Source organism: Plectropomus leopardus, chromosome 16 (assembly GCF_008729295.1).
Source record: "Plectropomus leopardus isolate mb chromosome 16, YSFRI_Pleo_2.0, whole genome shotgun sequence".
NCBI lineage: Eukaryota > Metazoa > Chordata > Actinopteri > Perciformes > Serranidae > Plectropomus > Plectropomus leopardus.
The window spans coordinates 5807233-5818686 of record NC_056478.1 but is presented as its reverse complement, the minus strand read 5'-3'; the positions used below and the strand labels follow the sequence as shown (position 1 = coordinate 5818686).

Genomic DNA, 11454 nt, shown 5'->3' with positions numbered 1-11454 from the left:
GTAAAATGGACATTTATTGAGCTGTGTGTTGTTTTGTGAGGTCATATAACACTGTACAGTTTTCTGACAAGCAATAGGAGGCCCCTTGACCTTTGACCTCTGCTGTAAAGGAGAGGTTTGGCAGTTTGAGGTCACTGCGTGTTTAAAAGGTTGTCTATTTAGTGACATCTATTTCACACCTTGTTTTGGGGCTAAATTTGAAGGAAGTTATTTCACCTTATTTGAGTGTGAAAGTTTGTAGTTGTAGCTTGACACGCAAACAATCACTTGTGTCAAATACTAAGCCCACGTTATGTTGAAGAACATTTATTTCTCAGATGCCTGCAGTGAACAAGAATCCGAAAATGGTAAAAATTTTCAATGAATTGAAGCAAAGTTACACAATATTGCAAACAAACTACCAATCGAGGCAGTGGAAGACCAACAACTCCTGTGTTCAGCGAGGTAAAATTGCTGTTTGTGTCAAAAGAGTCTGGCTTGAAGAGAGCAATTTCCATTTTCTGAGATCAATTGTTTATTTTATGAAATGTGAAAAACAAAGTTATTGAAAATGCTCATCACAGTTTCCCAGAGCTCAATGTGACATCCTCAAATCGCTTCTTTTGTCCAACCAACAGTTCAGAGCCCAAAGACTTTTCATGTACCATCATATATGAAAAAGAAGAACTCTAAACTCTCACATTTAATAAGCGGGGACCATCAAATGTTTGATTTTTTGCTCAAAAAAGAACTGAAATGATCAACAACTATCAAAATAGTTGTCAATTAATTTTCTTTCTTATCATTGCAGCTCTGTTTTGAAGTACTGAGCACACATCTGGATAAATAAGAATTTTAGATCATTATTTTTGTCAATGGAGTCTGCTTTGAAGAGAGCTTAGATAAGTTTCACTTTTAGTTCACGTTGCTGTCAGAACGGTCTGTCTGCTTGGGAAATAGTGATCAGACGAGTTGAGAAATGAAACTAGATTATACTGCAGGAGTTTTATGAGGGTTTGTAAATGGATGTTTTGATATCGTTTTGCTGTTGTTTAACGTGGACCCCTGTGACTTAATTAATCATGAATTTTCCATTTCCATTTTCAGATTCTTCTGTCACTGGAGGCATCGAGAAAAATGAAGTTTTCATCATGAATAACACAAGGTGAGTAACTGATTTACAAATGGTCACTGTGGAGTGAAGTATTCATTTAAGATACTGTTAAAAGCTCTTGAAAAAAAGCTAGTAAATGGATCTTGAGTTAAGATATTTTTTCTGACAAATGTTTCACATTGCATCTAGCTACCTTTTTTACATAGAAGTAATAATTGTATTAGTATCTAGCACTCAGTCACTTAAGTTGGTGGTTTTATTGTTATTACTTGAATTCATTTCAGTTACAAAAACCAGCAATATGTCCACATTAACATCTCAGACCAACCCTGAAGCATAATCCATGTCTATACTCACCATTGGTGCGCTGATAGGTTAGCCAAATATTTGGCTAAATGTATTGCTTCCATTAGTACATTAGTACATATTCAGCTGTTAACGTGACTGACATAAGCTCTCCAGTCCAGTTTGTACATATAGAAATAATGGCCTTCCTTTTTGGATGAAGTGTTTCCACGTGAACGGGCTCAGATTTGAGGTTTCAGATTGGTCTTCCTGCCGTGTTTCATCTCGTGAACATTTGGGATTTTTAGTTTTAGATACAAAGGTAAATTTCAGATTTAATGATGATGGAAGACGTATAGTAGTGTAATCTTTGAGACAGCAAGCTTCAGATTAACTCAAACTTTAATGAGATAACTGGCAACAATCTCCGTTCAGGTAATGATTGATTTGATTTTTTCTGTAGCTCCCAACACTGCCGTCTCCTCGTTGTCCTATAGCTTCCTCGACAAAGCTTCACTCAGTCATCTGTTTGCGTCAAATGCTTTTAGCTTCAGCTTATGGATGTAAATTTGGCCATTAAATGCATGTAATCTGTTATTACAACATCTCCTTTTCGGTCTTCATAAGGAGATTTATGATTTTTTTCGTGCTAATGGTCTGTTCTCATAAGGGCAGGAGTGCTTTGTTGGCTGGATGTCCACCGTCGACATAATCCAGGGTCGTAAGGTCCTGAAGCTAAATGGATGCTTTGAAAAAAAAAAAAGAGAGAAAGAAACATTAACTAGGCATTAACTTTATGTAAAGCACTAATTCTCTGATGGCAACTCATTGTTTTACATATGCTGGATTTTCTTTAAACCTCTAATCAGCTTTGTGTGTGTGTGTGTGTGTGTGTGTGTGTGTGTGTGTGTGTGTGTGCGCGACGTGTTTTATAGTGTTGCATTTCCTCAAATGACGGTACCTCAGCATTATTAATATTTTTGGCTCACATGTGTAACTGCAGCCATATGGTGGACACCACCAAAAATCCTTGCACCATTCAAACGTCATTTAGTTTAACGTTTCACTAATGTTTTCTTTGTAAGAGGTTTGCATACATTCATAACAGGCTCAAGTCATGGAAATCAGTTAATTCTACATAGATTGAATCATTATTTGCTCAGTTTAATCTACAGATTATGATACAAATCAGCGTTTTATGAGTTTAGAACATAGGGTTCATGCTGATCCTTAAAAAGTCTTGAAAAGCATTAAATTCATTAATCTATAGTTAACGCCTTAATTGGTATTAATTGTCTGAAAATGATCTTATAGAAGACTTAAAACATGGTAGGACACTGAAAGTAAGATATCAAGAATCATTTCACAAGGTCATTTTTTTTCCACGTGTTCAACTTAGTTTGTTTTTAGTTTTTAGCATTTAACATAGATTATCCAACTTTTTAACTTGACCCCAAAATGTCATGTTTTGTGTTGAAGTAAGCATTTGGACAAAATTGTCCCAAACCCAAATAATTGATGTCAGTTCAGGTTTTATTTTTCTTCAGTTTCGGGTATTGTAAAATTGGTCTCAAATTGCATTCTGCTGGGAATTAACGTCTTTAGAAAGTCTTAAATCTAAATTTCCTTAAGCTGTAGGAACCCTGCGTATAAGAGGTTTCTCTTTTTTGAGTAGAAAAACCATGTATGCTAAGTGGACTCAAACTAAATTTAGTTGATTTTTAAAGGATTTGAGAGAAAAAAGATAGGTATACAGATGTGTCAGCCAGTGTCCTTCATCAGTGCACAATGTTCTTGATCATTTTATCCATAGACAAAGTTGTGTTTAGCAGAGTGTCCCTCTCCTCACAAGAGAATAACAAAACGTGCATGCAGAGTGCCATGTTTGTGATACAAAAATAGCATCAACAGAAGGTGAAAGCAGCTATTATTATTGGAGAGGCTCTCAGGAGGTCTAGTTTGTGGATATTTTTGGGAGCAATATCCATCGTAAATTGGAAAAGAGCCAAACTGACCTTGTAATAAATGTACCACATGGCCCCGTGATCCTAATTTTGTGGCTTATAACACCAAACTCTCCTTAAACACCTACTAAAATTTGGCACTAGCTGTGAAAATGATGTTTTGCAACAGTGTTTTTATTCCTTCGCACTGTCAATAGTTGTGGCTGGAGACATTATGTTTTCAGGTCTGAACAACATACAAACATCACATTTTTGTGAATGTGATATATTAAGAACACCTTGATGGATTTTTTTTAAAATTTGGAAAAAATGTCCGCTTAGCCACTATGACGATTAATATTTGGTAGTTAAAGGTCAAGTTGAACGTCACTGTGACCTCACAAAACATGTTTTTGGTCACAACTTTGATTTCTTACACTAATCATGGCCAAATTTCACACAAATGTCGAATAGGAGAAATGGATTAAGTGATGACATTTTCTATCCAAAAGGTCAAAGGTCAATTGTGACATCATAACATGCTGGAAAAACACTTCTACGGCCAGTACTCAGCATCATAACTGAGGAACAGAGGCAGAGACATTTGGTAAAATACTGAATTGGTGACACTTGTATAATAACAATACAAAAATTACTCCATAATGATAAGTTAAGTTAAAGCAAAAAAACTCTTTATTAGGTGCAGGATCTGAGTACTTCTTCCACCACTGCTGAGCTTTTTCAACAAAATCATCAGCAACATTTACAATTTAAACTGCTTCCCCCTCGAGCTCTGCTTCACTTTGTCAACTCTGCGCCTCTTTTTCAAGAAACAATTTCTAAAAATGAAAACATGTTTTACATTAGAGCAGAATAAAAGCGCTGCCTCCACCAACCACCCCGTGGCATTCCTGGATTCCAATTAAAAGAACATTTTGCGCCGCTTTAAGTCCCATTAAAACATCGCACGGCAACATTTAGCGTGTGCATCTGATAGAATTGAGCTTAATCTCATCAAATTGTGTAATCCACGAGATGAAATCACTCTTTAACATTACACGGCTTAACACAGATAGAGAAGGTCATGAAGAGTTAAGGCTGTGTACTTTTTTAACCATTTACCATATTTCTCAACGGCCAGTCTGACGGGAGCACAGAAACACTATTGTTTCATTCATTTAAATGACTGTTGTTGTTGCGGATGAATTATGTATGTGCTCTGTGTTGATATGTGATAGACATCGTCTCTCTGGGAATGTAGGACACATACTTATGCATAACAATAGTCTTCAGTTATATTCTCACCAACAAATTGGCCGTTCATCTCCTTTGTTCTTTTCTTCATGAAAGAAACTATATTCAGTTCATCTCGTGCTGATTTTATGCAACTGCTGTCGAGAAATCAGCTCCACATTCACCAAACGGCGGTTACTGTATTCAGATATGCAGGACTGTTGCCCTGTTTGCCCCAGTACTTTCACTAATTCTTTAAAAAAACAAAGTCATATGCCTGTCACTGACATTGTGCGGCTGATAATAGCATAGCCTATTTAAATTAACTCTGATAGGCTTGTTTAAATCACTGATTGTTCTTCATAAACGGCTCTTGATGTTTAACGTCATGCCTTTCCTCTCTGCAGACAATAATTGACATATTGGTTTGTTCCCAATAGGCCTGTTTTATTGGTCTGACTCAACAAAACAATCAGTCCATAAAATGAATACAAAAAGAGCTGTGGAGACATGCAGGATGTGTTTTTTTATATAAAGCTTATCTGAAATATTTTTACATCTAAACAAGCCATTACCAAGACCGACTCAGTGAAACGTTTGAGAAATGCCTATAGTTTTACAAAGGCTTTATGACTTTTAGAAGTTCACAGAACATCAGCAGAATAAATATTATCGTGTTGTAAAACACGTATTGGATGTATTCTGTAATGATGAAATGGAACAAATCAAAGATCTTTCCAGACAATCATCAATATCATCATATTTCTTTGACTTATTCTTCTTCGTCTTATTCTTCCTCTTTGTCATATTCTTCCTCTCATTATTTTTAGTCTAGGTTTTCTTGTCATCTTCTCCTCCTTCTTCTCATTCGCATCTTATTCCTCCTCTTTTTGCTCTTCGTCTTTTTCCTTTTCTTCTTCTTTTTTCTCTTTCCTCTTCGTCTTCTCCCTCTCTCTGTTTCTTTTTCTTATTCCTATTCTTTTTTTACCTCCTCTTTATTATCTGCTTCTTTGTCTTCTTTATCTTCTTCTTCCTCTTCTTCCGCTTCTTCTCATCATATTGTTGTATTTTCATCATAATATTGTCATTTATTGCAATTTTGCACAAAATGCACTAAATAAATGTTAGTTAATTTTTCTGCTTATTATTATTATTAGTAGTAGTAGCAGTAGTAGTAGTAGAATTAATATTAGTAGTATTAATAGGTGTACATTTCAGGGAAAACAAAAGGGGGGGACACCCCCCTCAATATTTAATACATGTGCATTAGTCCCCCCCAATAAAAACATAAAAGCAGCAGAGGACTTATATTCTGACAAGTTAAAAACAGCTGTACCACAGATAAATACAAAAATGGTGAAAAAATGGTGCATAAAAATTCACCAGAATGCAAAAACTTAAGTTTTTGACCCATTAACCCCCTGTGTCACCCCTGAGGTTGCAATGAAACCCATGCCTTTTATCGTTTTCATTATAACCTAATAGATATACATATTTAAATACAATCTCTTGCACGTAATATATTGACAAATGCAGTTTTTATATGATATCCTCTTTATGTGTCATTTGCAGAGAAATTCTTGATATATCTTTTGAAATCATGTGATTTGTTCTTTATTAAAACTAGTGTGACAGTGTTCAGTCACATAAATCATGAATCAAATTAGGAATATGCAAGTGAAATACATTAAAAAATATATTAATAACAAATAATAAAAGCCGAAAATACAGTCAAGTAAAGCTAGGACCTTACTCTCCAGCCTCAGTATGTAGCCTTTAATGGTACACTGACAGTGACCATTATTGCTGGGCTATATATATAAAGTTATATTAAAGCCCACAAGGCCATCAGTGACTCACAGAACCCCAAGGTCATTTAAGAGTGATATTTTAATATTTTAGTATGAGATATATGAAAAGTTATACATTGATTTAACAAATGCACTATATGCAGAAGTGTATGCTTTATGCTGCTTGTTTTGGCTTCCAATCTTAAGTGAAAACAGGCTACCATTATTTAGATGTTGAGTATAATAATTTTATCACAGTTCACGTTAGATTTTTGTGTCAGCAGTAAAACAGCAGTAAAATATTGTAGCTAGTTGTGATGGAGACTCTCCTCCAGGTTCGGGTCTCCTCTCCTCCGGAGGGGAATCCTGGAAATCCCCGGCCGGTGGTGAAGTGCTGCCGCTTGGGGAAAGCCCTGCCTCGGGGGCGGCGGTCGACAAAATGTGCGGTCCTTTCAGCCAAGAGGAGGCTTCCGAGGCCCTTTTTTATTGTTTAACATCCTCAAATACGATGAGAGGATTAATGAAGCGCGTCTGCCGGACCCATATGTCCCCTTCAGGGCCGCTTGTGCTTAATTAAAACCGAATGGATACTCGGGGGCCCCCGGCGCTCCTGACTTACTGCTCTCTGCTGACGATTATGAACCTGTTGAGGCTTTGGATATCACTCCGAAAAAGACATTTAGAGGACTGTGGAGACAAAAAATATGCTACAGAATTCAGATTATTTATAAGCAAGTTTTTAATTATTTACTTTTTAATTCTACTGAGATGTTTTATTCCAGAACTTGTCATAGATAAAATTTAAGAACTACAATCTTTATGGACACTTGGGTAATGTTTTATCAATCTAAATTCACTGAGAATTAGAGTTTATTACCCCCATTATTTTGTTTATATTGAATTAGGCCTATATTTCTATTTTTATGCATTATTGTGTCCTTCTTGGACACTGTTTTTATTTTCTTTATTCTTTCTTTCTTTTTTAATCTTGTCTTCAATTTTAGGTTGCCAGGTTCTTCGTTTGTCATAATTTAAAAATAATCACTTTTTTTTCATTAAAAAATAATAAAATCTAATTAGAATATACAGTTATTAATTGATGTGTAATACGGTGCTAATTGGGGGTCAAATGGACAACAAAGCACTTCAACGGCAGCAAAAAGTCACGCCAGTTATTAGAAACCGCCCCTGCCACATCCTAATTAGACCGATAGCACGAGCTCTCTTCTTTAATCCATGCACGAGCCCTCGGACCTGCTCACGCTCTCTCTTACTAAAACTCCAAAGAGGTTGCATGTCCACACAGATCCACATATGCAATGCAGGATTAATCAGGATTAATTCAGGGATCCCTGAAACAGATGCATTGATTGAGAGATTGTTAAACTATGCGCGTTACCGTCTAGTAAGGGTAACGCGTTTTATTTTCTGAAAATATTACCCGGTTTACCCACCTTTATATGCATGACAAATAATAACAAATAGTTATTGTTTGAAGCTTTAACCGGCAGTGTTCTGCTTTTTATTTGGTCTGTACTCGTCTGTAAACTCCTGTTCGCCCCTGGACTTTTGCGCACATTTCTGCGTGTGAACTGGCCAACGGTGCGCCCTGAACCAAAGAGCAGCCGTCAATAAAAATGTTGGATTATCCTCTTTATGAGACGGGATTAACATAGCTCTCACATAATTCACATTCCTCCCTGCCTTGGACGGAAATCACGGACTCTAATGATGCAGTAGACATTTTTTTTTAAAGTGGGCGAATTATGACGCATTTTGGATGAAATTTGGCACAACTATCATATTAGATTTGTGCCAAATCAAAAAGTATAAAATCTAAATAATCATGTGGCTAAAATAAGATGCCCCGTTGACATGTTGTGGTGTGTTGTGTGCAGAAAAACAGATGATACAAACAGGAAGAAACATAGATGTACACATGCAGCCAGGTCAGGTCAAGTGGTCTTTATTGTTATTTAGTGTGTTTGAGTGTGTCTTGATTCACTCTGCACTCCCTATTTCATTCAGCTAATCTGTCCTCAGAATAATTTATCATTTAACACTCCAGACATGGAAATAAATCTATCAAATTCACAGCTGTGGCGCGAAGCAAAATTGCATACAGGTTGTACAAAGAATCACATTTAAAAAAAGAAAAAGAAACTAACACATGGAGGGAAAATAATTCAAAAAACACTTAAGGGACATTTATGAGCACATGGAAACGGACTGATTGTCTCTTATAACTAAACATTTCTCATAAATTAATAGTGCATCCATATCAGAGCTGCTCTCTCTCTCTCTCTTTCACACACACACACACACACACACACACACACACACACACACACACACACACACACACACACACACACACACACACACACACACACACACACACACTCATGCGCTTTGATCAAAGGGGCCCTTCAGCGTGCCAACAAAATTAAAAAAAAAGATTCTTTAAGGAGCTTAGAGAAAACCCTGACCTATTCCTCAAACTTTCACTCTTTTGATCCTTTTTTTCCTTTTGGTCAACACATTTGTTCCGTGTCCTTGATCAAAGTTGGGGAGAAGTCAGTCAGTGTTCAATAAGTTAACCCAACAAGTGAGACAACCGGCTGGCAGTCCTGCTCTGCTCCGCCCGAGGAGGTAGAAGTTGGGGCTTTTGTGGTGGAAAAAAGTCGCTCTTGCTGCTCCCAACCTTGGGTTTTTTATTTAGTCTGTGAAAACTGTCCCTTAAATGTTCTCACAACACTTGAAATTTCCACGCTGCCTGGTCTTTGTAATCCAAACAGTCCGCGTTGAAATTGAGCTTCCATGAGGAGGCAGTTTGGTCCTTATAGTCCAGGCAGTCTGCGGCGCCGCTGAAGCCGAGCCCCGCCGCTCCGTACGCCGACGAGGAGAGGGAGGACGCGTTGCTCAGGTGGCCGGAAACCCCGTTGCTGCCCATGGGGCTCATGGCGGAGCCCGCGGCTGATAACTGGTGGTGCATAGGCGAAAGGTAGGAGCCGCAGTCCATGCCGGTGAAGTAGGACGAGGACGCCGTGTAGCCCTGGTTGTAGCCCGGCGCCTGGGTGTAGGTCATGGGGTATGAGCGCTGCATGCAGGAGGAGGAAGAGGTAGACAGCGGGTCTGAGAGCGGGGAGATGGAGGCCGGGCTCCAGATAGACACCGGCGCCGCGCTGCTGCTCACAGCCGGGATTGGGGTGCTGGAGGGCGGCGTGAACTGGCCACTGGCTCCGCTCTCGGAGCTGGCCTCTCGGACCGGAGAGCTTTTCTTTTTCACCGGTTTGCTGACCGCCTTGTTCTGCACTCCGCTCTGAGTTTGCTGGGCCTGTTGGCGGTGTTTGGCTCGCCGGTTTTTGAACCAAACCTGAAAAACAACATTTGAATCAATTTAATGAACAATTAAGGCTTGACAATATGGATAAAATCAATTGTCTTGATATTTTTGACAAAAAAACTCAATATTGCGTTTGCCTATTGGTGCTTTCACAAAAATATTTCCGCAGTGAGATTTTGATATAATCACTTATGTGGATAAGTATGTAAAGACAAATAGGCCTAATAGAAAAGATAGAACAGTCTGGTAACTTAAGAAAATTAAATCACTTTACTGTAATGCAGCCTTAAAAACTAAAAAAGACAACACTTTTGATATTATCTGAAATCTAAGACCATATATAGTCTCATGATACCATTATAATATCAACATATTGCCTTAGCTACAAAGACAACAAAAAAATCAGTTACCTATCAGAAAATTATGCTATTTTTCAAATGTTCCCAAAATAAAGGCTTTACATTTAGTCAATTCTCTATATAAACTTAATTTTGAAACTAGAAAAGCAATCCACAATAGGAATTAATAACGAAACAACTACAAAACATCGCCTGAAAGTGATTGATTTCAAGCACTTATCCACAAATGAAGAGTCCACTTTACCCTGAAGTGGAGCGTCTCGCCATTTCAACACATAATGACCAATTAATCATCGATTTTACATGAAAAAATAAACTGTGTGGCTGGAAGTATTTGTTCCTGGAGACTCACCTGCACTCTGGACTCGGGCAGGTTGATCTTTAAGGCCACCTCCTCTCTCATGAAGATGTCAGGGTACCGAGTCTTATTGAACAGATTCTCCAGCACGTCGAGCTGGGCCCGGGTGAAGGTCGTCCTCTCTCGCCTCTGTTTGCGAGGAGTTCCTGATAAGAAGGAAAAACGAAAACATTGGATATAAGAAATAAAATAGCAGACAGACTTCAAGAGAATAACTTAATGAGTATTTGATTCATTAATTATATTAAACAGTCGTTATAATGCAAGTAGCCATTCGTGAGTCAATTTTTAATGTAAATAATACACAACCTATGTTGAAATGACTGCAAGTAAGGTTGGACATTTATTACGCATAAACTATCCAAATTACGCACGCACTGTCTGCACACTGGGTGCACCTTAGGGTATATTACCGTGGTATCCCACTGAGGGATGCAGCAGGTCCGCTCCTGAGGTAGATAAACTCAGTCCGTTCACCGTGTACGGCGGCTGCTTCAGATAGGACATCATTCTGACGGCCGGACGAAAGAAAATCACCAAAAAAAAATGGCAGGAATAGTGTTTTAATCCTCACGCGTCTCCGTTTGGTCTTTCACCTCGTCCACATCAACCTGAGTCAGGACACAAAACAGGGTGGTTTCAGCGTTGATGAGATTCGGACTTTTACGCGCAGCCTTTCACGCACCGCGGTGGGTTTAAAGAAGTGGGCGTCCTCGGACTCGCGGCGCTCTTAAAGCCGAGTGGAGACCCCCAGCTGTCCCCTGCTGGACTGAGGATGCTCTGTCTGGCTGACAGGCGTTTACGGCTCATAAGGCGACCTACGAACCCCGACTCAGGATTCCCTCCTAACCTAACAGACGATCCTACCCCCCCCCCCCCCCACCACCACCACACACACTAACTGCTACTATAAGCCCGCCTCTTCCCACCCCCAAACACACTCATCTCCCACCAAAACAAAACATTGTCGTTAAAATGCGCACACTCTGTTGGGCCCCAACCGGTCTCCCAATTAGCATATACCCACAGGTTAGGCGAAGCTAAATA

At 38.7% G+C, this 11454-nt stretch overlaps 1 protein-coding gene across 1 annotated transcript; it reads right to left on the bottom strand.

Moving 5' to 3' along the window:
- Positions 1–9021: 9021 nt before the first annotated feature.
- On the bottom strand, positions 9022–10917 carry LOC121955627 (homeobox protein OTX2-like). Its single transcript, XM_042503663.1, has 3 exons — positions 10821–10917; positions 10402–10553; positions 9022–9720 (listed from the first exon to the last, which is right to left on the bottom strand). Exons 1-3 carry the CDS (start codon positions 10915–10917, stop codon positions 9094–9096), a joined length of 876 nt encoding a protein of 291 aa, XP_042359597.1. The 3' UTR covers positions 9022–9093.
- Between the last annotated feature and the right edge of the window lie 537 nt (positions 10918–11454).